Source organism: Rhinoderma darwinii, chromosome 4, assembly GCF_050947455.1.
Source record: "Rhinoderma darwinii isolate aRhiDar2 chromosome 4, aRhiDar2.hap1, whole genome shotgun sequence".
Taxonomy (NCBI): domain Eukaryota; kingdom Metazoa; phylum Chordata; class Amphibia; order Anura; family Rhinodermatidae; genus Rhinoderma; species Rhinoderma darwinii.
This window is the reverse complement of record NC_134690.1, coordinates 305,477,259-305,504,821: the sequence shown is the minus strand read 5'-3', so window position 1 is coordinate 305,504,821 and position 27,563 is coordinate 305,477,259. Positions and strand designations below refer to the sequence as shown.

Genomic DNA, 27,563 nt, shown 5'->3' with positions numbered 1-27,563 from the left:
ACTGCTGCTGCTGCTCTCCGAGCGCGCAGAGAAGAACACGTGACCGGTACGTCATGCGGCCAACCAGGAGCGACTCCATGCTACACACCATGATGGCTGCTTCCGTTACTGTCACAGAGCTCGGCTTTCTGCAAGAATGTCAACTTTGGCGGCTGCGTAGTCCGCACTTCCCTAGTAAAGTAGGGGGGCGACCAGCCTGGCTGGGTGAGGTGGGGGTGCCGGGCCCGGAAAATCTGCAATGTGGAGTTTGCATGAAACCGTTGGCTTTCCTGCTCCAAGTTTACGCGCCGTGTACCGGGAGCTTCCACCGGACTATCTTCCTGTTCACCTGCCGGGACCCCGTGTGTCATCGAGTAGCGGAGAATCGATGCTATAAAGGTATCACAGCTGTGAATAAAGCTTACTTCTCTTATAGGGGGATCCCACATGTTTGTCTCACATATTAGGAGATGGCACTGGTGTTTTTCTGCATGAATGGTGTCCAACCAGAATCTGACAAATTGTTTCCAGAGACCCCCATGGTCGGCTAATGACTATATTGGGCCGACTATATGGAGCCAACAGGAGAGGAAGTGAAATGGCGCTTTTGTTAGCGCCACCTCTTTCTAACAATGTCTGTCCACACTTCTGTTGCCCGATAATGACTGATCTGTGAAACGCGGATCGCGCACGGATGGCTTCCATGTGCAGTCAATTGTTTCAACGGACCAAATTAAAGAGGCTCTGTCACCAGATTTTGCAACCCCTATCTGCTATTGCAGCAGATAGGCGCTGCAATGTAGATTACAGTGACGTTTTTATTTTTAAAAAACGAGCATTTTTGGCCAAGTTATGACCATTTTTGTAATTATGCAAATGAGGCTTGCTAAAGTCCAAGTGGGTGTGTTTAAAAGTAAAAGTCCAAGTGGGCGTGTATTATGTGCGTACATCGGGGCGTTTTTAATACTTTTACTAGCTGGGCGTTCTGATGAGAAGTATCATCCACTTCTCTTCAGAACGCCCAGCTTCTGGCAGTGCAGATCTGTGACGTCACTCACAGGTCCTGCATCGTGTCGGCCACATCGGCACCAGAGGCTACAGTTGATTCTGCAGCAGCATCGGCGTTAGCAGGTAAGTTGATGTAGCTACTTACCTGCAAACACTGATGCTGCTGCAGAATCAACTGTAGCCTCTGGTGCCGATGTGTCCTCGCTCGCACACAATACACGCCCACTTGGACTTTTACTTTTAAACACACCCACTTGGACTTTTGCAAGCCTCATTTGCATAAATACAAAAATGGTCATAACTTGGCCAAAAATGCTCCTTTTTTAAAAATAAAAACGTTACTGTAATCTACATTGCAGCGCCGATCTGCTGCAATAGGAGATAGGGGTTGCAAAATCTGGTGACAGAGCCTCTTTAATGAAATGCCCGGGACTGTTCCGTCATAAACAGACTGGAGTAGGACCTTTCCCGTTTTTGTCGGAATGGCCATGCGGTTCTGTTAAAGGGGTTTTCCACCTTCTGATGACCTATCCACCGGACAGGTCATTAATACATGATCTGTGGGGGTCCGACACCCGGGCCCCGCACAGATCAGCTGGTCTGGTGCCTCCGTTTATCGGACATACAAGCTGGAAGCAGTTAGCTCCGGCCACGGAATAGCGGCCGAGCTGCAGTACTGAAGCTTTGCTCCTATTCAAGTGAATAGGAGCAGTTCTGCAGCACGGCCGCTATGCAAAGTACAGAGCAAACTGCTTCCGGGCTCTGTACATAGCATTATGTGCCACAACATCCGAAACCGCTGGAGCGGCTTATCGGTCCGGGTGTCCAACCTGCACCGATGGCATACTGATGATCTATCTGATGGATAGGTCATCAGTTGTCAGAAGGTGGACAACCCTTAAAACAGAAGTGTCAACCACAAACGTTAGCGAAGTGTCAGGATTCTGAATAGACATCACGTCCTGGTTCGTCAGGACACTTGAGTAACGTTAATGTATGTGGCTGCACATAGTGATCTACTAAGATCACTATGTGCTGTGTAAATGAATGGAGAGAAGTGCATGACGCTGATTGGTCAGCCTCATACACTTCTCTCCACAACGCCCACTTGGTCAAAAAGTAAAACACGCCCAGTTGGGCATTAAGAAAGTCATTAGCATAAAGCTAAAATAGGTCATAACTCCGTCAAAAATCATAACAGTTTTTCTAATTAAAAAAACACTATCTACATTACAGCGCCGATCACATTATATAGGATATAGGCCACTTATAATGTGGTTACCAAGCCTCTTTAAAGAGGCTCTGTCACCACATTATAAGTGCCCTATCACCTACATAAGGAGATGGGCGCTGTAATGTAGGTGACAGTAATGCTTTTTATTTAAAAAAAACGATCTTTTTTCACAAAGTTAGGAGCGATTTTGGTTTATGCTAATGAGTTTCTTAATGCCCAAGTGGGCGTATTTTTACTTTTGACCAAGTGGGCGTTGTACAGAGGAGTGCATGACGCTGACCAATCGGCATCATGCACTCCTCTCCGTTCATTTAGACAGCAGAATCGCGTTCTTACTAGAACATGATCTGCAGCCACATACACAGCGATTCTGCTTGATTAACGTTAATCCAGTGTCCTGATAATGAATACACATGACCATCCAGCCTGGACGTCATGTGTATTCAGAATCCTAACACTAATGACTCTTTTCTGTGAGATTCCATCAACGGATACGAAATCTCGCGAGATTACGGAGGTAAACGAGATTTCGTATCCGTTGCTGGAATTTCACAGAAAAGATTCAAAAGTGTCAGGATTCTGAGTACACATGACGTCCAGGCTGGATGGTCATGTGTATTCATTATCAGGTCATGTGTATTCATTAAACTGTCCCACAGGGATTCCCCTGATAGTTGAGGGTAAGCGTGCAGATTTGGCATGAAGCAGAGAATTTACTGCTGTGGCCTTTCTAAAGACATCCGTCTCGAGTGCCATGATCCCCCATCTGTATTTTTATGTCTAGGGAATCAATACTGAGTACTGATGTATACGTTAGTTTGACATTGATTTCATTGTTATTTAATCTGCTTATCAAATGTGCAAGATCTTCCTGAGTCCCTTCCCAGATAAAGAGTACATCACCAATGAATCTCATCTAATTATGGACTTGTTCTATACGGCTGGGTTCACACACCCTATTTACGGACGTAATTCGGGCATTTTAACCTCGAATTACGTCCGAAAATACGTCGGCAAACATCTGCCCATTCATTTGAATGGGATTTACGATGTACTGTGCCGCGTCAAAGAAGTGCCTGTCACTTCTTGGGACGTAACTGGAGCCGTTTTCCATTGGCACCATAGAAAAACAGTTCCAATCACGTCCGTAATGGACGCAGCGAAAAACGCAGACAACATGCCATTACGTCTGAAATTCAGGAGCTGTTTTCTCCTGAAAACCGCTCCGTGATTTCAGCCGTAATGGAAGCTAACGTGTGAACATACTCTACCAGTTCACACAGTGCAGATTTAGCATTTTGTTTTTTTAAGCCAAAACCAGAATTGAATTCAGGAGAGCAGACCTAAAAAGTGTCTTCCTGTCAAGATACTGCAGGTGATGTGGCTTCACTGGGTTTTTCTTTTCTCAAGCTACTTGCCAGTGCTCCCGCCATATGACTGTCTTGTTTTAAAATGTCAGATTTCTGGTATCCGAATTATGAGCAGCGCCTTCAAGCTATGTATGTGGAAATTAGAATGTTTCTACTTGTATATTTTTATTTAAGCAGATGTCTGCTTATAGTTTTTAGAAACCAGCTACCGAGGAAAAATGACACCTACTCATATGGTCCACCTCCGGACTCGCCACCACCACATGGAGAACAACATATAAGTTTCCAGTTGAAATGTGGTCTTCGGCTCTGTAGAGTATGTGGCTGCCTGGGGCCCAAGTCATGCTCGAGATGTCATAAAGTGAGTTACTGTGACAGACTGCATCAACTGATGGATTGGAAATCACAGCATAAGGAGCTGTGTGGTCAGGAGTTTGGTAAGCTATATACTGGTATGGCATATATTATCTGGCATAATTAAGAAGTGGGCAGATTATGTTTTAAAATCTGCAATGTCTGTTCATGCCTGAGATACGTTAAAGGGAGTCTGTTTTAGGCTAACAAACCGTTGGCACCGCTAGTTAGTGATAGTGTAAAGGAAGAGGTTGATCATAGGGCTTGCATTAGGGTTAGGCCTCATATGGACGACCGTGCATTTGCGTCCGTAGTTGATCCACATTTTGCGGACCCATTAATTTCTATGGCCCTATGCACAACAACGTGGTTTTCTTTTGTGATCAAATGGGCAGCTATAGGTCCGTGGTTTTGTCGTCCAGAAAACCAATACGGTCGTGTGCATGAGGCCTAAATAACTATCATTCTGCCACGCACCTTATTCATATTAGGTTGGTTTGTGCTCTAACCACTCTCCTCCACACTGCAGTTCATTGACGCCACTAGGTGCAATTGGTTGACGGCTCGGCCGCCATATAAGTAGAGCCATCAATAAACTGCAAAGGAGAGAGGAGTGGTTGGAACTCTAGATGCCGGACACTTCCTGGTTTGGCAGACTCTAACCCTAACTTAAAGGGGTTGGCGAGGAATACATTTTCTCTTTTAACCTAAGGTGACATGTACAATTAACTTTCTAATATAATGTCTTTTTATTTTTGGAATGGCTACTTACTTCTAATTAGCGGTCACGTGACCACATCCAGAGTACATTTTTCATTTTGTGTGACGTTCCGTGTCTTTACTCAGCCAGCACTTCCGTCTAAAAAGAGGTGCGTCATCAACTACGTTTACAAGCAGTGGGCTCTTCAGAGCTCCACCTCTGGTCCAACTGCCTGTCGTTGATGACGCGCCGTGCCCCTTTTCAGCTGGAAGTGCTGGCTGAGCAAAGACACAGCGTCGTCTCTCAAAGTACATGCCCCCTACACCTCCTATCTCATCGTTCACGCCCCCTCTTTCTTCTCTCTCGGTGTTCCCTCACTGTCGGGACTCTGAGGGATCCCCTGACATCACTGTACATATATGGTCAGTTATGTCAAGGGCTTCCCCAGAGCAAGTCCCAAAGCAGAGTTTCCTCACTGCCTGGCCGCTGCGTCTCTCCTCGTACACACCCTCTCCTCTTCTCTTATCGCCCACGCTGGGTTATATAAATACAGGGGTGATGGGGGTTATATAAATAAATACAGGGATGATGGGGGGTTATATAAATACAGGGGTGATGGGGGTCATCCTCCCTGTGTGTAACCACCATCCTCCCTGTACAGGAATGATGGGGGTTATAAACAGGGATGATGAAGTTATATAATCCCCATCATCCCTGTGTGATAAATACTGTGTGTGTGTGTGTGTGTGTGTGTGTGTGTGTGTGTGACTGCGCAGAGAGCTGGGTGACTGTAATTAGAGCAGGGAATGACCTGTAAACATAGAGGGTTGTGGCAGTATGCAAATAGCTGAGATGCTGTGGAGGGAGGAAGGGGGTATGTAAGTTGTCTCCTCAGATACAACAAGGGATCATGGTTATGGTGGGTTACAAGACCGGAAACAGACGTGAACAGAAGCAAGGGATATAAACAAACAGAGCAGCATTGACGATTGAAATCCGACAGAAACTGGTGAGAAGGTTAATAGGGGGTTGTTTTTAGAAAATATTTTTTTCCTGGCCAACCCGTTTAACCCCTTCCCGTAAAGCGCAGTACCATTACGTCACGGTAATAGTGCGGGCTCAGGAGCTGAGCCCGCACCATCACCGCCGGGTGCCAGCTGTGTTACAGCTGGCACCCTGAGGTATCGGCCAGGATCGCAGCTAGCGTCTCATCCGGCCGATTAACCCCTCAGATGCTGCGTTCAATAGAGATCGCAACATGTGAGGATTTTTAAGCCAACGGCAATCCAGCAAGGTGATTGCTGGGTTGCCGGTGGCTGCAAAGGCGATCAGAGGCCTAAGGGTATGTTCACACGGCAGCGTCCGTTACGGCTGAAATTACGGTGCCGTTTTCAGGAGAAAACGGCTCCGTAATGGCAAGTGCAGGTGGCTTTCGCTGCGTCCATTACGGACGTAATTGGAGCTGTTTTTCCATGGAGTCTATGGGAAACGGCTCCATTTACGTCTGAAGAAGTGACATGCACTTCTTTGACGCGGGCGTCCTTTTTTTTTTTATGCACCGCCTTTTGACAGCGGCGCGTAAAAAAAAATGACCGTCGGCACAGAACATCGTAAGACCCATTCAAATGAATGGGCAGATGTTTGCCGGCACTTTTGAGCCGCATTTTCGGACGTAATTCAGGGCTAAAACGCCCGAATTACGTCCGTCAATAGTGTGTGTGAACCCAGCCTAATACTTACCTCCCGGTCTGCCAGCAACGGGAGCCTCCTATGCCCCGCTCGGCGTCCGGTCCTAAAATTCTTTCGGTACCATCAGCAAGATGTCGCCGACTGAGCTTCCAGCGTCATCAGCTAGCTCTGATTCCTGCCATTAACCCCTTCGATGCAGCGATCTAATGCGTTCGCTGCATCAAAGTGGTTTGTAGTGAATCGGCAGCCTGCCATGCGATGGCAAGGCTGCCAACTGCTACTGTGGCAACAGGAGGCCTAACAATGGCCTCCTGTCTGCCATTACGGAAGCCGATTAGGCCCTGACTGGAGCCGGAGCCTCATCGGCTTGCTGTCAGTGCATAACTGACAGTTCTAATACATTGCACTACATAGGTAGTGCAATGTATTAGAACATCAATCAAACAGTTGGATCTTCAAGTCCCCTAGTGGGACTAAAGAAAAGTGTGAAAAAATAAGTTTCGAGTAATAACATAAAACACTATCGCCCTTTTTCCCTTATCAAGTCATTTATTATTGATAAAAAATAATAAAAGCATACATATTTGGTATTGCCGCGTCCGTAGCAACCTGAACTATAAAAATATTATGTTATTTGTCCCTCGCAGTGAAGGCCATAAAAAAACAACCTAAAAATGCCATAATTGCTTTTTTTTTTTTTTTGGTCACTTTGTCTTCCAAAAATTGAAATAAAAAGTGATAAAAAAACAAGCCCCCATACAGCTCCGTCTACTAAAGAATTTAAAAGTTATGGGTCTCGACAGAAAAAGTATTCTTTTTACAAAAGTAATTTTATTGTGCAAAAAGTTGTAGAACATAAAGTTCTATAAATTATGTATCGCCGGAATCGTACTGACCCGCAGAATAAAGTTAACATGTAATTTATGACGCGTGGTGAAAGCTGTATAAAAAAAAAACTGCCAGAATTGCTGTTTTTTGATCACCTTGCCTCCCAAAAAAAAGGATAACCAGTGATCAAAAAGTTGCATGTACTCCAAAATGGTACCAATAATAACTACAGCTCGTTCCGCAAAATAACAGCCCTCATACCACTACGTCTATGAAAAAATAAAATTAGTTAAGCCTCCAATAAGTCAGGAAATAAAAAATATGCAGTTGTGCTGGCCCGAGGGGAACATTTCTTCTTTTTGAAGTGGCGATTTATCAAGGCCCTAAAATTAGGGAACCAGGAAGGGGAGGGCCCAAACATATCTGCTGGGAGTGAAGGCGCCTGTATTATACCAGGACAACACTTCCCAGCTAAATTCCTCAAACTGCAAAGATGCGGAGTATGGACCAAATGGAAGATGAGTAAGGACTTTTATCAGTGCGACACCGGCCTGTGCAGAAAGGATTGTTTCACAGCGTAACAAATAGTTATAGATTATTTTACTGTTTACCCCATTATTATACCACCTGACTATGCCCCTGATATACTCTGCCCAGCTTACATACCAGTAAAACTCCAAACAAAACTACTACCAAGCAAAATCCACACTACAAAAGCTAAATGGCACTTCTTCCGTTCTGAGCACTACAGCGTGCCCAAACAGCAGTTTACTTCCACATATATGGCATTGCCATACCTGGGAGAACGCTTTTAGCAATTTTTGGGGTGTCTCTCCAGTGGCATAAGCTTGGCACAACATATTTCCCACTGAAATTTCACATCTAAGGAAAAATTTTAATTTTTACTTTGCACCATCTGCAGTGCAATCATTTATGGAAAAGACCTGTGGGGTGAAAATGCTCACTACATCCCTTAATAAGTACCTTGAGGGGTATAGTTTCCAAAATGGGGTCACTTCTCAGCGGTTTCTTTTATTTCACATCAGAACCTCTGCAATTGGGAACCAATACTGTGTAAGTTGGCAAATTAGGCCTCAATTTCGCATGGTACTCTCTCACTCCTAAACCCTATCGATAGTCTAGGCAAAAGATTAGGGCCACATGTAGGGTGTTTCTAAATCCGTAAAGACAGCATAATAATTAGTGAGCTGTCTTGTTATGGTGGCATAAGTTGGGCACCACATATTGGCATATCTATGGAAAAAATAAAATTTTCACTCTGCAACGTCGAGTGCACACTAATTTCTGCAAAACGCCTGCGGGGTTAAAATGCTCACTACACCGCTAGGTGAATACTTTGAGGGGTGTAGTTTCAAAAATGGGGTCACTTGTGGGGGGGTTTCCACTGTTTTAGTCACACAGGGGCTTTGCAAATGCGACATAGCAACCAGAAACCAATCCAGCAAAATCTCTACTTCAAAAACCAAGTGGCACTACTTCCCTTCTGAGCCCTGCCATGTGCCCAAACAACAGTTTATGACCACATATGGGATATTGCCGTACTCAAGAGAAGTTGCTTTACAAACGACGTGGTTCTTCTTTTGCTTTATTGAGAAAATGAAAAATTTGGAGCTAAAGCTATGTCTTCTTGAAGGAAATGGATTGTTTTTATTTTCACTGCCCAATCCTAATAAAATCTGTGAGGTCAAAATGCTCACTACACCCCTTGAAGAATTAATCTAGGAGTGTAGTTACATGAAGGGAGTCTCTTTTGGGCAGTTTCCGCTGTACTGGTTCCTTAGGGGCTTTGCAAAAGCGACATGGTTCCAAGAAATCAATCCAGCAAAATCTGTACTCCAAAACCCAAATAGCGCTCCTTCTCTCCTGATCCTTGCCGTGTGCCCAAACAGCAATTTATGACCACATATGGTGTATTACCGTACTCCAGAGAAGTTGCTTTACAAATGTTGGGGTTAATTTGTTCCTTTATTTGTTGAGAAAACGAAAAATTTTGAGCTAAAGCTATGTCTTATAGAAGAAAAGGGATTGTTTTTATTTTCACTGCCCAATTCTAATAAAATCTATAAAACCCCTGTGGGTTCAAAATGCTCACTACACGCGTAGATAAATTCCTCAAGGGGTGTAGTTTCCAAAAAGGGGGCACTTGTGTGAGGTTTCCACTGGTTTTTGTCCCTTCGGGGGCTTTGCAAATTTGACATGGCCTCCGCAAACAATTCCTGCTAAATTTGCGCTCCAAAAGCCAAATGGCGCTCTTTCCCTTCTAAGCCCTGCCGTGTATTCAAACAGCCATTTAGGACCACATGTGGGGTGTTGTTTTAATCGGGAGAAATTGCTTTACAAATGTGGCGGCGCTTTTTCTCCTTTAGTCCTTGTGGTGATGAGCCAAAATTAGCTAAACCTACATTTTCTTTGATAGAATGTAGATTTTAATTTTCACGGCCTAATTCTAATCATTTCTGCAAAAAACCTGCGGGATCAAAATGCTCACTATACCCCTAGATAAGTTCCTTGAGGGGTCTAGTTTCCCAAATGGTTTCACTTTTGGGGGATTTCCACAGTTTTGGCACTGCAAGAGCCCTTCAAACCGGACATGGTGCCTAAAATATTTTCTAATAAAAAGCAGGCCCCAAGATCCACTAGGTACTCCTTCGCTTCTGAGGCCAGTGCTTCAGTCCATTAGCACATTAGGGCCATGTGGTATATTTCTAAAAACTGCAGACTTTGGGCAGTAAATATTGAGTTGCATTTCTCTGGTAATGCCTTCTGTGTTACAAAAAAAATGGATCAAAAATAAATTTCTGCAAAAAAAAAAGGAAATTTTGTAAATTTGACCTCTACTTTGCTTTAATTCCTGTGAAACGTCTAAAGCAGGGGTCCCAAACTCGGCCGGGTAAGTGGGCCACATATAGAAAAAATTAGAAGTTGACGGGCTGAATTTCAACAATCCAGTTTTCCAGTTAGTGTCGCTAAATGCAGTCCGGCGGTTCAGTTGGCAGCGTTTGGCAGACACAAATGTCAAGATTGGGCAGCCCCTTTTAAGATAGTGCCACAGAGCCTCTGTTAATACTGCCACAGAGCCATATATGGACAGTGATGTCAGGGGTTTGCCCAGAGCTGCAGTCCTGGAGTAGAGCCGCTTCTATCACTCTGCCTGGGGCTCCTGTTGTACTCCTGACATCACTGTCCAGCTCTGGTGAAGCCCTAGACAATATGGACAGCGATGTCAGGGGATTCCACAGTCCCGGAGTAGAGCCTATACTAGCGCTCTGCCCGGGACTCCGGCTCTGGTTAAGCCCCAGACATCGCGTGTCCATATATGGACAGCGATGTCAGGTTATTCCACATAGTCCTGGCGCAGAGCCTGTACTAGCGCTCTGCCTGGGACTCTGCTCTGGGGAAGACCCTGACAACACTGTCCATATATGGACAGCGATGTCGGGGAATTCCACAGAGTTTCGGAGCGGAGCCTGTATTAGCGGGCCGCAGACGACAGCCACAGGGGCCGCGTGCGGGCTGCGTGCTTGAGACCCCTGGTCTAAAGGGTTGAGAAACTTTCTAAATGCTGTTTTGAATACTTTGAGGGTTGACGTTTTTAAAATGGGGTGACTTATTCAGGGTTTCTAATATATAAAGCCCTCAAAGCCACTTCACAACTGAACTGCCCCCTGTAAAAATAGCCTTTTGAATTTCTCTTGAAAATGTGAGAAATTGCAGCTAAAGTTCTAAGCCTTGTAATGTCCTAATAAAATAAAACTATATTCAAAAAAACAATGCCGATCTAAAGTAGACATATAGGGGATGTTAATTAGCAACAATTTTGTATGGTATAACTGAAAATTTTGCCAGTAACATAGTTTCAAAATTTTTTGGTGTTTTTACGAATAAATATTGAATTTATCGACCAAATTTTTCCACTGTCATAAAGTACAAAATGTCACGAGAAAACAATCTCAGAATCGCTTGGATAGGTGAAAGCATTCCCAAGTTATTACCACATAAAGTGAAACATGTCTGATTTAGAAAAATGAGGCTCTGTCAGGAAGGTCAAAAGCCACATTTTGGAATAAAAGTAATTTTTTACCCTGATTCAAGCCCTATGATCCACCTCACTGGTATGTATATCTTTCTTTACCCTATCGCCAACTAGTGGTGCCAGACATTTGTTAGCCTAAAATGTGCGGACAGCATCCTTTTAACCCCCTCTCGCGGCAGCAAATTATTATTTTTCCTCCCTGCCTACCAAAAGCCGTAACTGGTTTTATTTTTACGTTGACGTAGCATTATGACGTCTTTTGGGGAAAAAGTTGAAGTTGGTAATGGATCTATTTAATGTATTATATAATGTACTGAGAAAATAAAAATGTAAGCATCATTTTGTGGCGTGTAATAGTAAAAAAACTCCATTGTTTTTTGGTTAAAATGACAATTTAACTTCATCCTGCAAGTCAGTACAATTACCGCAATACTAAAAAAATATATATAAATATGCAAAATAGAGAACAGCAGCACTCATGGCATTAAACAATAACTGGGTGCCAAGCAAATAGTCCCGATCTGTGGACTGTATAATATAGTAGAGAAACATCTTGCAGCACTCCGATAAGTAGTAGAAAAAACGGTGATTTATTCAATCAACATGTGGTATTACAACGTTTCATTCCTACAATAGGTCCTTTTTTAAAGGGGATGTTTCGCTAGATTTTTTTTTCTTTTTTTCTGTTAAACAATTATTATTTAAGTGATTACACATTGTTTTAATTTTTTCACAAGACCGGAAATATTACAAATTCGATTCTAATTTATAACTTTTCCATGTGCTGGGCACTAGAGGGAGCAGTTCCCAAAATTGCAGCATGGTCAATGTGGTAAAGCAACCTCATTGATTTATGCTGCAAATTTGGGGTGGACACACTCTCTCTAGTGTCCTCACACAAATCCCCCCCCCCTCCCTTCTGGCTAGTGCCAGGAGAAGGAGGGGTTTGAATATTCAAACCCTCTACACTGTGTGCTGCTGTTTTCTTAGCGACTGCACAGTGTAGGAGGATTAGATACAGGGCTCAGCAGACCGTATCGCACGAACATAATACAGACATCACATACACGAACATAAATTACCTGCCACCTCCGCTCGTCTACGCTTCTATTCCTTGCGCCTGAACATATGGCCAGAAGCCGCGGCCGGTAGTAGTCATCTGACTGTCTGGCAGCGGCTTCCGGTCCACATGAAAATGGCGCCGGATTTTGCTCTGCGAACGAGCTTCGTTTTGGTCTGTGTGAGAGCGGCACATGTGCCGTTCCCACACAGACGGCGTACGCTTCTGAGAATGGAACGGCTCCCGTTCGCATTCTCTATGGGTTGTATGTGCCGTATTCCATCTCTGTATGTGTCGTTAATCGACACATAGAGATGAAAAAAAAAATGGCAGCCCCATTAAGAACAAAAGTAAGAACAATGTAAAAATTTGAACATGAGAGCACAAATAAATAACATTTATGTTTAATATCCTATTAAAAGCAATATGATAAAAAAAAGTCATGACCCCTTTCCTTTAAAGAGGCTATGTCACCACATTATAAGTGTCCTATCTCCTACATAAGGAGATCAGCGCTATAATGTAGGTGACAGCAGTGCTTTTTATTTAGAAAAACAATCTATTTTCACCACGTTAGGCGCGATTTTAGCTTTATGCTAATTACTTTCTTAATGCCTAACTGGGCGTGTTTTTACTTTAGACCAAGTGAGCGTTGTACAGAGGAGTGTATGACGTTGACCAATCAGCGTCATACACTTCTCTCCATTCATTTACTCAGAGCATAGGGATCCTGCTAGATCAGTATGTGCTGTCTTATACTGACATATTAACGTTACTGAAGTATTTAGACAGTGAATAAACATTCCTTCGGCCTCATGCACACGACCGTAAAAACTCCCGTTATTACGGGTCGTAATTACGACCCGTAATAACGGGCTCATAGACTTCTATTGGCCACGGGTACCTTCCCGTTTTCTTACGGGAAGGTGCCCGTGCCGTTAAAAAAGATAGAACATGTCCTATTTCAGGCCGTAATAACGGCACGGACAGTCCATAGAAGTCTATGGAGCTCCCGTAATGACGGGTGGCTACATGTGTGCACCCGTCATTACGGCAGCGTTGCTAAGCGACGTCAGTAAATAGTCACTGTCCAGGGAGCTGAAAGAGTTAACTGATCGGCAGTAACTCTTTCAGCACCCTGGACAGTGACTACCGATCAGAATAAACCTGTAAAAAATAAAAATAAAAGACGTTCATACTTACCGAGAACTTCCTGCTTCCTCCAGTCCGGTCTCCCGGCCGTTGCCTTGGTGATGCGTCCCTCTCGACATCCGGCCCGACGTCCTGGACGTCCCTGGATGACGTTTCAGCCCACGTGACCGCTGCAGCCAATAACAGGTCAATCACAGGCTGCAGCGGTCACATGGACTGCCGCGTCATCCAGGGATGTCGGGCTGGATGTGAAGAGAGGGACGCGTCACCAAGACAACGGCCGGGTAAGTATGAATTTTAACTTTTATTACAGAAAGGGCTGTCCCTTCTCTCTATCCTGCACTGATGGAGAGAAGGGGCTGCCGATTAGTGCAGTGCTATTTTGCCGCCAAAAACGTGCCCGTAAATACAGGTGGAATACGGGTGACACCGGACCCATACTTACGGGCACGGGTCCGTAAATACTGGTACAAAACGGGTCGAATACGTGTGACACCGGACCCGTATTTACGCCAGTATTTACGGGTGGGAAAAAATACGGTCGTGTGCATGAGGCCTTCCAGCCAGGACGGTATGTCTATTCACAATCCCAACACTTCGGTAACGTTTCTTTGGTACTTACAGCAGCGCAAGCGTCATCTCGCGAGATCACGCAGTAAATGACAGGTTACAGCGAGATTACGCTTTGCTCTGCTGTAAGTCCCACACAAACGTTAGTAAAGTGTCAGGATTGTGAATAGACATCCTGTCCTGGCTGGAAGGAATGTCTATTCACTGTCTAAACACTTCAGTAACGTTAATGTGTCCGTATAAGACAGCACATAGTGAACAAAGCAGTGTCACTATGCGCTGACTAAATGAATGGAGAGAAGTGCATGGCGCTGATTGGTCAGTGTCATACACTTCTCTCCACAACGCCCACTTGGTCTAAAGTAAAAACACGCCCAGTTGGGCATTAAGAAAGTAATTAGCATAAAGCTAAAATCGCTAATAACGTGGTAAAAATAGTTTTTCTAAATATCAAATACATAACTACATAATAAGCATATTATTTAATATCGTGCAGGTGTGTTGAGGGTTGGGGCTCCAGGACCACTCCCCTATCAGCATACATTAATCCTAAAGCACAATGCAGTTGTAACAAAGGAAATTGATCTGTGTTGTGGGAGTCAGTCACATGGTGAGGTCCAAGATCAAATGGAGGGGACAGCCAATAGAAGTGTCACCACCCCCCCCCTCCCCCGAACGTCACGGTATTGTGTGAAGGGGGAGGGAGCTGACCGATATAAATAGCAGGAGGAAACCTACGAGTACTGATGACTTCAGACGCCGGACATCGGTGTTTAGAGGAGCATGGAGGACACACTTTGCCATGGTTCCTTTCTCTTTGTCGCTGCAACCTGTCTTTTTGATCAAAGAGCCACTATTGAAATAACGATGAATTATTCTACCTAATCATCGAAGAATTATTTTTATGGCTTTATCTCCCCTGATGAATCCTAGCCTTGAGGAAATGCGTTGGGAGAATAAGGCTGGGTTCACTCTGAGTTTTTTGCAGGATGAAAATCTGCCTCAAAATTCTGTTTAGAATTTTGAGGCATATTTTACTCTGCCTGCACGTCGATTTTTCGCCCACGGCCATTGAGCGCCGCGGGCTTAAAACGCTGCAAAATACACTCTCTGCCTCCCATTGATGTCAATGGGAGGTCAGAGGCGTAAACACCCAAAGATGGCATTGAAATCAATGGGAGGCATTTTTGGCGCGTTTCCCAACGTCAAAAAATAGTATTAACTGGCCCTAACGGTTAAGGACCTTCCCAGATCCATTACATCAAGTGTAATCGATAATGGAACATGTAAGGAGGTAAATTGAAACCCCGAAAACTGTCTTTTGTAATGTCTCTTGGATTGTGGGAGATTAAAAGTATTACTGCTTATAATACACGTGGCTGATCGCAAATATGCATTGCTAATATTGGGAGGAAGCTTTAACATTGCACTCCTTTACTAACCACAACAACTGTAGTATTTGACGTTGCAGTGAATTTAGAGTGAATCTTCTTTGTATATGTGGTTATGAAAATTTTTTATGAATTTTCCATAGTAAAGGTTATATTTAAAAAAAAAACTACAATCTGTAGATTGGCAAGATGGCAGCCCAACCAGGGAACAAAGTAACAAGTCAAAAAAACTTGTGAAAATATTACCAGAATAGCAAAAATTTACCCTGACAGGGAGACACTGTTTCTAGGCCAAGCTTAAATGCCTGGCAGAGCTTAGTAGGAGGACCAACATGGCAGACCTGGGGGGGTACCACGCAGCTTAGATGACGTGGTCATTATTAAACAGCCGGAATCTGAGGTCTCCGATTCCGGCCGTTGGAGCGAAGGGTCAGCTGTAATATACAGCGGACACCCTCAACATACGGCGCAAGCTCAGCACGTGAGCAGGCTCCATACTTCTCTCTACCAACTTTGACATACATGTATGTCATATATTGGGAGGGGGTTAAAAATAAGGATTACCTCATTTAAACATTCAAATCTCCTGGTAGGAAATGTAGAGCAAAGACTGCTACTGCCATTTAGAGAGAGCACATAGCTAGTGTCTACTACAGTCTACTACTGTCTAACTACTCTGACTACTGGAGAAGTGTTCAAAAAAACCTAACCATGATCTTTATTCAAGGATGCAATATTTTTAACTTGCAGTATAAGTATCAGCATAAATATAAACCACATAAATAAAAAACTGGACGTTTCGCTCCCTCCCGTACCTTTAGAAACGATTTATCTTGGTGGTTATTAGCATGGGGAGAAGAAGAAACCTTGAATAAAAATCAAGATAAAGCAATCAATTGCTTGTGGGAGAGCCGCTAAATTCCTTCCTGGCCATAATTTGCACTAAGCAGGCCCCCTGAATGATACTTTACAGAGTGCTGACAATTAGACTTGCTGGATAACTGTGGAAGGGGCAGCTGTTGTGACTACTCCGGAATGGAGGGGTTGCTCCTGTGACTACTGGGGGAGTAGAGGAGGCACCTGTGACTACTGGAGAAGTGTGGAGAGGACTGCTGTGGCTATGGAGCAAGTGTGTGGGGCATCTCTGATAAATTGGATAAAGACTTTGGGCCCTCGGTTCAGGGTGGGCGCCATGTGACTAATGGGGAACTGGGGGAGGCGTCTCCTGTGACTATTTGGGCAAGAGATGTCAACAACTGCGTAAGTGTGGGGTGCATCTGTGGCTACTGACTGGGGTGTCAGCTTTGATGACTGGGGAAGTGAGGTGAGGCCTGCTGGACCTCCTGGGCAGGGGGGGGGGGCGGTGGCTTGCTGTTTCTATTAAAGATGTTGGGGTTTTTTTAATCCAGAAAATGGAAAGGAAACCGTAATTTAGAATGTAGGTGTCAATGCAAGGACAAGTAGCTGAAAAGAGATCTCTAGTAATTATTTTTGTCAATATTTTTCTTCCCCCCCCCCCCCCCCCCCCGCCCCTTTTTTTTTTTTTTTATTAGATGTACACAGTGTTGAGGTGGCAGAACATGGATTTTTGTTTCCCGAATATGAACTTGTTACAGAACCTGAAGAGTTGGATTCTGATGCAAGTCCGGATGATAATTCCACAATGAGTCAAATGGATGTAGAGTCAACGACCTCAAACGTGTCCTCAAATCTTGGTATAGCTGATGTTCTTATGTTTTATGACATATTTATGTTTGCAGTTGTATGGGAGATGAGATGTAGTGTAGTGAACTGTCCTAACTAAGGCCTCATGCACATGGCCATAATTTGTATGGCCTTATGCACACGACCGTAGTTTTTTACGAATCCGTAATTGCGGATAAAATACTGATCCATTAATTTCTATCGGCCACGGACACGTACCCATATATTTATGGGTATGTGTCCAGGCCGTAGAAATGACCCGCAAAAAATAGGGACATGTCCTATTGCATTTACGGACTGTGCTCCTATACTTTTTAATGTGAGAACGGCCCGCAAATGCTGGTGACACTCCACGGCCCGTCCATGCAGTATTTACTGACTGTAAATACTGCATGGTCGTGTGCCTTAGGCTGCATGCGGTACTTCTGTATTCCTTTCCTTTCTTAATTTGCAAAAATAAGATTGGAACACAACTCGGGAGAAGGAAAACCATACTAAAAACTTCCCCTGGGAATTTATATTGAGTTGAGTTTTCAATCCTATTTTTGCCGATAAACAATGGATGAGAACGGAACTTCAGAGTGCAGTTGTGTATGCAGGCTACAGCTGGATATACACAAAAGTGTGGTCATATCTTCTGGCGATCTCTCGGCTCGGACCACTGACGGCAGACATCGAAGGGCAGCAGGATCGGGCATGTTGGATTTCAACATGCCTGATCCTTTGTTCCCGCGAGAGATAAGCTACTGACCACCCCCATCTAAATATATATATACATGGTAGAGTTAGGCTACATTCAGACGAGCGTAGCGAACCTCAGACGTGAAAAACTGCAGTTTTTCACGTCCGAGGTGCACCTGTGCTGGACACGTTGTCACGGATCCCCCATAGACTAGAGACTATTGACACGCAGGAAAATCGGACATGTCCTATTTTCCCACAGACCCTTCACACTACCGTTGTTTGAAATACGTGGGTCTGTGTGATGGCTGTTATTTTAACTGCCGTCACACGGACGGGATGCACGCTCGTCTGACTGATCCCTTAAGAGGGATAGCTAAGTGGGCGACAGGTATCTAATGGTATGGCCAGTGTTACACTAATCTCTGGTAAAGCTAGAAGCTAAATTAAACCAAATTATTGGTTGCAATAAAAGGACCAACTTCTCGTGTCAATGGCTATTTTCTTTTTTTAAATGAAGTACAGAGATGAGCAAGGTACAAAGACTGTTTTACCAAATTCAACAATTGAACCACTTAAATTCCTTGTTAGCGGTAGGGCTTTTTAAGCATTTCATTTGTAATCCTGCTTTTCTTTCTACTTTTTGTGTCCTACGTAGGGTTGTCACGATACCAGAATTTGGACTTCGATACCGATACTTCGTGTAGTATTTCCTTAATCGATACCAAAATTATACTTTTGCCAACAATAAAAAAAATAAAAATAAAGTTCTTCCATTTTCTGATGAGAGGCACGTGGTATTATGAATTTTGAATCTCCATGTGTTTCACATTGATTAACCCCATCGTGTTCCTCAGTCATAATGGACAACATTGGGTTAATGTGTGAGGTACATGATGGGGTTCATTACTATTAATGTGAGGCACATGGAGGTTCAAAATTCATAATACCTCGTGCCTCACATTAATAAGTGAAAGGAAGTGGTTTTCATTTTATAACCGCGTAAACAAATTACACTAAATTTATTATGGTCGGGACGATACCGAATATGTGTATATCTTATGTATTAAGACATATTTTGATGTTTATTGTAAAAAAAAAATGGGTTATTATATATATTTTTTTAAATTTAACATTACTTTTTTTTATTTTTAAACTCTAATGTACTGGCATATTTCTATATGCCAGTACATTAGCCTGTGTACTGATAGTACACAGGCAGTTGTTCGGACATACGTAAGTGTGCCCTTATAGGAAATATAGTTAGACAGCCCTGGTGTCCTTCAATGGACCCCAGGCTGTCTGCCCATATATGGTATGTCCCTCGATTGCGTCACAGGGTTTCCTTGTGACATGATCCAAAGGGCACCCCCCCCCCCCCTCTCTCATTTACCCTTCAATGCTGCGGTCAGCTTTGATCGCAGCATTCAGAGGAATAATGACGGAGACGAGAGATTTCTCTGATCGCCGCTGCGGATGTGTAATACAACCCTTGCCCTGCTCACGTTTAGCATAAGGCGATACGGACGGGGCTGCACTAATGAGCTGTGGCGCAGGCACTGAAGACAGAACATGGGGTGTTTTGCAGTGCACCCGCCATGTTCTCTGTCTTCAGTGCCGGCAATCATTAGTGCAGTGCCAGCTGCGTCACTTCACGATGACCGCGCACTTGTCAGGACTCAGGAGCAGGGCAATGGCTGTATTACACAGCCGCAGCCCCGCTCTGACTACATTCATGTGTTACAATGCTATGCTGTGCGGCGGCACAGCTTAGTATCGAAATACATTAAATAACGTTATTGAACCGTTTGAGGTTTCGATGCATCGTGCAACCCTAGTCCGATGTAGAATTTATAAAGTTCAAGCTGGTGATCTTCCGTTTTGATGTTCACCCAGTTTAAAGTTGTTGCGTTATCTGCAGTTTTAATATATTGTTAGAACTGATCCCCCCCCCCCCTTCTGCCCAAATTACCTCAGAATTATGTTCTTTTTTTTTACCTGCATTTTGCAATATAATTAAATATTAATATTAGAGTTAATACAGTGAGGTCTCACATCCTGATCTAATGACCCTAGTGGATAGCGACTACAAAGATAATCTCTCGCTCTGCAGGACCCAGCACATCCGTGCATTATACAGACAGGTCACACCCGCTGCAGGAATATTGAACACTTGCTGTTGGGTTCCCCCACAGATTACATCTGATTGCTGGGAATCCAAGCAGTGCAAGCCCCTATGCGCAGCGTGTTTTCAAGAGTGCATATGTGTTCTCATTTTTCCTAATTTTATTTTATTTTTTTTAAAGTATGGTAGAACAATAAAATATGAGTGCCATGGAAAAAGGGATTGTCCAAAGCAAATATTGCCTATGTAAGGGCAACATAGTGTGGGGACAAGTTTGCTTTCCTATTAGTCAAAATGGCACAAAAAAAATATTGTGCTGTTTGGCTAATAGAAGTGATAGAGCAGAATCCGGTGTATTCTTCTATCAAACAAATATACAATGAAATGTTAACAGCACAAGACTTTGCGTGTGAACATACCCTGAGTCAAAAACGTCTCAAAATACGGAGCTGTTTTTAAGAGAAAGCAGCTCCTGATTTTCAGAAGTGTGTTTTTTGTGCCTCTCTCTATTTTCGCCTCATTTTTCGCGTAGTTTTTATGGCCGTTTTTGGAGCTTTTTTCAATAGTCTATGGAAAACTGCTCCAAAAACGTCCCAAGAAGTGTCCTGCACTTTATGCGTAAAAAAAACGCAGCGAAAAATGCTCTGTCGGAGCAGAACGCCGTTTTCCCATTGAAATCAATGGGCAGATGTTTGCTTCCGATTTTTCGGACGTTTTTGAGGAGTTTACGGCCCGAAAACTGGCCGAAAATAGGCCGTGTGAACATACCCTGAATGTTCTAGCAGTCTAACAGGGATCTTCTGCAAATTCCTAATGTTGTAAGAATCACCACCACCACTACTCCGAGGGAGAAACTGCTGGGTGAAGATCGGTTTCTTTACACTGCACTCTTATATTTGACATCACTTTTCTTTCAGAGTCGTCCATGGATGATTTGAAATTAAATGAAGATGAGTTGACCGCTTTGGCAAAGCATGAGAATGAAGAAGACAAAGCTTTTAGCAGATTCAAGAAGCAAATTTCAATTGAACCGGACCAGGTACTCTGTAAAGGTCCATAAAAATATGCAATTATGTTTGTGTACAGTGGCTTAAGAATAAGTTGTTTAGAGACCAGTGGAAAATAATTAAAAAATATTGTAAATTGGTTATCAGTGATTAGAATGCATTGGCAAATCAATTTTTATTTATTTTTTACTAGCAAGTTTAGAAACTCACACGATTGTGGAGCTTACAATCTGATTTCTCTGTCATGGGAAGTGCTAAAATTCCTGACTAGTATGAAGTGTCCAAGGTTCTCATAGAACACGCTTAGATGTTATAGTGGTTTTCTTTTTGTGTTTTTTTTTGTTTGTTTTTTTTGGGTGACTGCCCAAGTTCCTGTTTAGGAATGGTTGAACTGGTTGCGTTTTTCTGAACTTTTATATTGATCCAGTCTTCCAATATGACCTTTTAATCACTGTTGCTCATATAGGAAAATCAATGTGATTTGTGTCGTATTTTGTTGTAGGTCCTGAGGTACTGCAAAGGTGGTGAACCTCTGTGGATTTCTCTCCAATATGTCCCAGCAGAAAATGATATCCTTAACTGTGAATGTGGAGCCAAAAGGGCTTTTGAATTCCAGGTACGAAATATGAAATCTGTGATCAATGGGCCTCATTGATATGAGCTGCCTTACAGAAAATCTGGCCTTGTTGCCCATAGCAACCAGTCAGAGCTCTGTTTTTAATCTGCTGTGGAAAAAAATAAAATCTACACTGATTGGTCCTATGGGCAACAAGGTGCATTTTGCTGATTACAGTTCTGATAAATGAGGCCCGATGTGTAATTAATGCTATAGGTCTAAAAGTACCATACTCCTCTTTATATACGTATGACTTTCCCTGCAGAACCTGTCGTTGTGTACATTTCCTTTATTCCCTCGTTTTAACCCCTTAATGACCGGGCCATTTTGCACGTTAATGACCAAGGATTATTTTTTGTTTTTTCACGGTCGCATTCCAAGAGTCGTAACTTTTTTTTTATTCCATCGACATAGCCGTATAAGGGCTTGTATTTTGTAATTGTACCATTTTTAGATGCTTATAACATATTGATGAACTTTTATTAACTTTATTTTAGGAGAGAATTGAAAATAAGCAGCTATTCCAGCATTAATTTTCACGTTATATATTTACGCCGTTTACTATGCAGCGTAAATAACATGTTAACTTTATTCTATGCGTCGGCACGATTACAGGGATACCAAATATATAAAGGTTTTATGTTTTTCCTACGTTTGCACAATAAAAACCCTTTTAGAAAAAAATTACTTGTTTTTTCATCGCCGCGTTCCAAAAGCCGTAATTTTTTTTATTTTTCCGTCGATGTGGGCTTGATTTTTGCGGGACAATGTGTAGTTTTCATTAGTACTATTTTGGGGTACATAGGACTTATAGATTAACTTTTATTTTATTTTTTATGGGGGGAATGGGAGAAAAGAGACAATGTTGACGTTGTTTTTTGCATTTTCTTTGGACACCGTTCATCCGGCGGTTTAATTAATGTGTTCATTTTATTGGTCAAGTTGTTACGATCGCGGGGATACCATATATGTGTGATTTGTTTTGACACTTTTACAAAATAAAACCACTTTTTGGGCAAAAAAAGTAGTTTTATTTGACAAATTTTTTTTAATTTTTTTTTCACAAACTTTATTTAACTGATTGACATATTTTTTTTTTTTAAGTCCCACCAGGGGACTTCACTATGCGATCTGTTGATCGTATATATAATGCTTTGGTATACTTAGTATACCAAAGCATTATTGCCTGTCAGTGTAAAACTGACAGGCAATCTAATAGGTCATGCCTCCGGCATCGCCTAACAGGCAGATGCTGAAGATAGACCTGGGGGTCTTTGTTAGACCCCCGGCTGTCATGGAAACCCGACGGAGACACGCGATTTGTCCAATCGCGATTTGTCCAAACCCGACGGTGACCCTCCCTCTGTCAAACACATTAGTTGCATCAGGAGCCAGGCTGTGTATAACAGCCGTGCTACTGCTGCTGATCGCGTGGGTACAGTGGCAGTACCGGCGCCATCACAGGACAGATATATCCGTCCTCCTGCGCGAACTAGCAGCTGCTGAGGACTGATATATCCGTCCTTCGGCGTTCAGGAGTTAAATCCACCAGAATTCTTACATTTATAGGCATTTCTCTGCTTCGCCTTCCAACAACTGGAAATTAGTGATAGAAAGATTTGTGTATCACGTTGCTAATCTATGGCAGGCCGAGGTGTTGAAGTCACAACTTTCCTCCAAGCAGTCTGAAAGAAGGGGAAAAAAAACAAACTTGTGTTCAGCTGAGATCTCATCTCAGATCAGTAGGTCATTGCATTAAGCCATGTAGCGGGTAATAAAAAAATAAACTGCTCTGCGGTTAACAAGCCAGGGAAGCACTATTGTCTGAGCTCTTGCATTATTTTTATTTAAGTGTTTGTCTTTTGTTCATGCCAGGTAATGCCACAGCTACTGAACCATCTGAAAGTGGATAGCCTTCAGAAGAGTATTGACTGGGGTGTTCTGGCAGTCTACACTTGCTCTGCTAATTGCAAAGCAGAAACGCGTTATGTCCAGGAGTTCCTATGGAAGCAAGATGTGCCAGCAGACACCATGTAAAGTACACTACACCCTTACTTTACAGTCATGTGGTACCTAAAAGGACACTGCTCTCTTGGCACCGTCAGTTGAATGATTGGACAATGACTTGGTTTAGTTCACACAAAGTTTTACAACGATATGACTTGATAGGTAAAGTCCTCATCTTACAGTAGATGCATGTGATTATTGTCCAACTGCTCAAGATAGCGACTTTCTTTACGAAGTGTTAAACACAGTATGTTAAAGGTCAGTTAAATTAATATGATGGGGAATTCAGTAGTGCGAGCACATATAGGGCCTCCTATACCAAAAGAAAATGTGTCATTTTTAACAATCGTTTTAGAAAAGGAAAATTTGAAAGCTGGTTTGGTTTCTATGAGCAGCATGGATACTCATTCTCTGAAATAGTTTGCTCATCTTAGTTTGCAACAGGTGCAACAAAAGAGTAGTAGAGAGAGACCGGGAGCCCAGATTGTGTTTGTGCCTCTTTGGGAGAGGGTTCGTTCGTTCGTTCGTTCGTTCGTTCGTTCGTTCGTTCGTTCGTTCGTTCATTCATTCATTCATTCATAGCAGTGCAGTCCTTAGGACTGAGGGCAGAAGTGCTCTGACGTTATGTACTAACACTATTGAACACCAGCTGATCTAGTTTAAGCGACAGATCAACTTTTAAATGTGGTTTAAATACGCTGCCCTAATTAAGTGTAGTATTTAAAGAGGCTCTGTCACCAGATTTTGCAACCCCTATCTCCTATTGCAGCAGATCGGCGCTGCAATGTAGATAAGAGTAACGTTTTTTTTTTGTTTTTTTTTAAACGAGCATTTTTGGCCAAGTTATGACGATTTTTATATTTATGCAAATTAGGCTTTCTAAAGTACAACTGGGTGTGTATGTACATCTGGGCGTTTTTACTTCTTTTACTAGCTGGGCGTTGTGAATAGAAGTGTATGATGCTGACGAATCGGCATCATCCACTTCTCTTCACAACGCCCAGCTTCTGGCAGTGCACAGACACACAGCGTGTTCTCGAGAGATCACGCTGTGACGTCACTCACTTCCTGCCCCAGGTCCTGCATCGTGTCGGACGAGCGAGGACACATTGGCACCAGAGGCTACATTTGATTCTGCAGCAGCATCGGCGTTTGCAGGTAAGTCGATGTAGCTACTTACCTGCAAACGCTGATGCTGCTGCAGAATCAACTGTAGCCTCTGGTGCCGATGTGTCCTCGCTCGTCCGACACGATGCAGGACCTGGGGCAGGAAGTGAGTGACGTCACAGCGTGATCTCTCGAGAACACGCTGTGTGTCTGTGCACTGCCAGAAACTGGGTGTTAACGAAGAGAAGTGGATGATGCTGATTCGTCAGCATCATACACTTCTATTCACAACGCCCAGCTAGTAAAAGAAGTAAAAACGCCCAGATGTACACACACAATACACGCCCACTTGTACTTTAACTTTAAACACGCCCAGTTGTACTTTAGAAAGCCTCATTTGCATAAATATAAAAATGGTCATAACTTGGCCAAAAATGCTCGTTTTTAAAAAAACAAAACGTTACTCTTATCTACATTGCAGCGCCGATCTGCTGCAATAGGAGATAGGGGTTGCAAAATCTGGTGACAGAGCCTCTTTAAGAAGGACCGATCTGCTATGACTGGGTAACACCTTAAAGGGAACCTGTCAGCAGTTTTGAAGTCTCAAAACTTCTGACAAAGCGATGTAGGGGCGGGGGAAAGGCGTTTCAAACAGGTTTACTTTTTTTTTCGATCAGGCAAGTTGCATGACTGAAAAAACTGTTTAAATTCCCAGGTGCGCCGATTGCAAGTGTGCATACTGCAGGCTCCGCCCCTCTGCTGTCATTGTAGTCCAGGTATCCCAGCACTCACTGAAGAAAGAAATAGATTTTGAATGCAAAGATTTTTTAATTTGTATCATTAACCGCTGTATAGCATCAATAAAGTTTAAATGGCGACTTGATATTTTGACGTTTCGGCCAATCCACGGCCTTTGTCACTGTGGGTGTATTCAGATGGCAGGTCTGGCAGACATCCACTTACCCATCTGAATACACCTACAGCGACAGTGACCGTATCAAGTCACCATTTAAACTTTATTGATGCTATACAGCGGTTAATGATACAAATAAAAACACTTTGCATTCAAAATCTATGTTTCTTCAGCGAGTGCTGGGGTACCTGGACTACATATTTTGGGAGCTGTTCCCAACCCTATTCGCACCACGCCTTGCTATTGAGGAATGCATCCCAATATTTATTCTAGATAACCTCTGCTGTCATTGCCTGTGCTACCTCTCCTGATTGGCTGCAGGAGCCGTCACACAGAGCAGAGAGTGGCATATGCGACCACTGCACCGCGGGAATCACACATTGGTTACTCGGTCATGCATGAGAAAAACTATAAGCCTAAAATATCCTTTCCTTTCCCTATATCACCCTGTAAGCAGTTTTAAAGTCTCAAAATTGCTGACCGGTTCCCCTTTAAAATAACACTTTTGTATCTGTTTATCTAAACTTTTATTAAAAGGTTTACAGCCTAATGACACTTGTGAGTCTGCTGTTTTCAGGAGTCCAGATAATTTTGCCCATAAGTACAGCGGCCATGTACTTCTCATATGCTGCCCTTAATTAAGGCTGTTTATTTAAATGACAGAACCATTTTCACTAGGGAATGTCATAACATTGATACGATCTCGAGGACCAAGGTCCTGTTGGCTTTTCTCCTACATATTTGGCATGTTCCTTCGAATAAAAAAGCTGCAGCGCTAGCTAAGTATTACAGCTTCTTCATAGTGCCTTTTTCCTTACGCCGGGCACTTAGACAGACCTTTATTTTGCTATGCTAGAGCTGTCCGACACTTCCCGGTACTTCGGTAACATACATAGTGCCATCTTTCCCATCCTATTCCGTCAGCTTCAGTGACTAGTTACCATTGGCTGTGGTTCGCAACCGGATGAGATCTTTGCGTGCTGAAATCATTCTGTTTTGCTACTCATGTCAACTTGTAAACATAGGCTTACAGCGGTTAATACTAATGGTTGTCAGACGAGATAGCAACTTGAATCAAACATTTCCTATTACATTTCAACAGAAACAGTTCCACCTTGATGATCACCTTCGTCTACGTCTAACCAAAGCCTAGAAGTAACCTTATGGCTTACTGCAGCCCAAAGTGTTGTTTGTTTTTTTGTGCGCACTTTATTTATTTGAGTATATTTGTTATAATATTCCAATCTTGTTGTAAAAATGGTTTTCTGTATTATAATTCTGAAATTTAAAGAAATAATGAAAATGGACCGCGAAGTAGCATTTTCTCATTAACAAGATTTGCACCTTAGGCTTCGTTCACATCTGTGTACAGTCTACCGGTGTTCTGCACCTTCTTAATAAATCTGTCTCCTCTTTCTCCTGGCCATGAGCCATCCATTCCCCCAACTCCATTGGATGTAAAATTAAGAAAATGGTTGCTCACCACCGCACCCCTTTGCTTTTCCCTTCTGTGTCCTCTCGGGCTCTTACTGCCGGCTGTGGGTCACACAAGGTCATGACTCCGAGCAGCTAAGGAGGTGGCATAGATTTAGATGACTATTTATGTGGTGTCAATTTTACTAACTTTGTGGGGCCTCTGTGGCTCTACCCCCCCCCCCCCCCTTATTGTAAACCACAACCGCTTTTTTAAAAGTGTGGCAAGGGCGGTGTAAAAGGCCCAAAAGTGTTAATTTTTAACGTAAATTGCGGCTTTTAAGCCTTTTTGAGACTTTTCTACACTTGAAAACTGGCGTATAAACGCTGTTACCCCAGTTGATTTTAATGGGTTCTGTCGTTTTTTCTGGACAAAATAGCGCAGGCATTTTGACAGTCCTGCGATGAATGTTCCTGACAGCCTAATGCCCCATGCACACAACAGTTTTCATCTGTAATTACGGACGAAATTGCAGACCCATTAATTGGTATAGGCCACGGACATCTTTTCGTATGTTTATGAATGTGTGCCTGGGCTGTA

The 27,563-nt window shown here is 43.1% G+C and overlaps 1 protein-coding gene across 3 annotated transcripts; it reads left to right on the top strand.

Annotated features, from left to right (window-relative positions):
* Nucleotides 1-24,283, top strand: PDCD2 (programmed cell death 2). Of its 3 annotated transcripts, XM_075864363.1 has the most exons (6): nucleotides 3-378; nucleotides 3,783-4,028; nucleotides 16,943-17,104; nucleotides 20,817-20,938; nucleotides 21,409-21,522; nucleotides 23,398-24,283. In XM_075864363.1, the coding sequence occupies exons 1-6, from the start codon at nucleotides 54-56 to the stop codon at nucleotides 23,557-23,559; spliced, it is 1,131 nt and encodes a 376-aa protein (XP_075720478.1). In that variant the 5' UTR covers nucleotides 3-53; the 3' UTR covers nucleotides 23,560-24,283. The 3 variants fall into 3 exon arrangements, with proteins under 3 accessions (XP_075720479.1, XP_075720481.1, XP_075720478.1); XM_075864364.1 differs by lacking the exon at nucleotides 16,943-17,104 and having other exon boundaries at nucleotides 1-378; XM_075864366.1 differs by lacking the exon at nucleotides 3,783-4,028 and having other exon boundaries at nucleotides 2-378.
* The last annotated feature ends 3,280 nt before the right edge of the window (nucleotides 24,284-27,563 follow it).

Coding starts and splice junctions, on each gene's coding strand:
- PDCD2 (XM_075864363.1), top strand. CDS start 54: ATGCGGCCAACCAGGAGCGACTCCATGCTACACACCATGATGGCTGCT. Junction 4,029..16,942: donor GCTGTGTGGTCAGGAGTTTG/GTAAGCTATATA, acceptor TTTTTTTATTAG/ATGTACACAGTGTTGAGGTG. Junction 20,939..21,408: donor TTTCAATTGAACCGGACCAG/GTACTCTGTAAA, acceptor ATTTTGTTGTAG/GTCCTGAGGTACTGCAAAGG.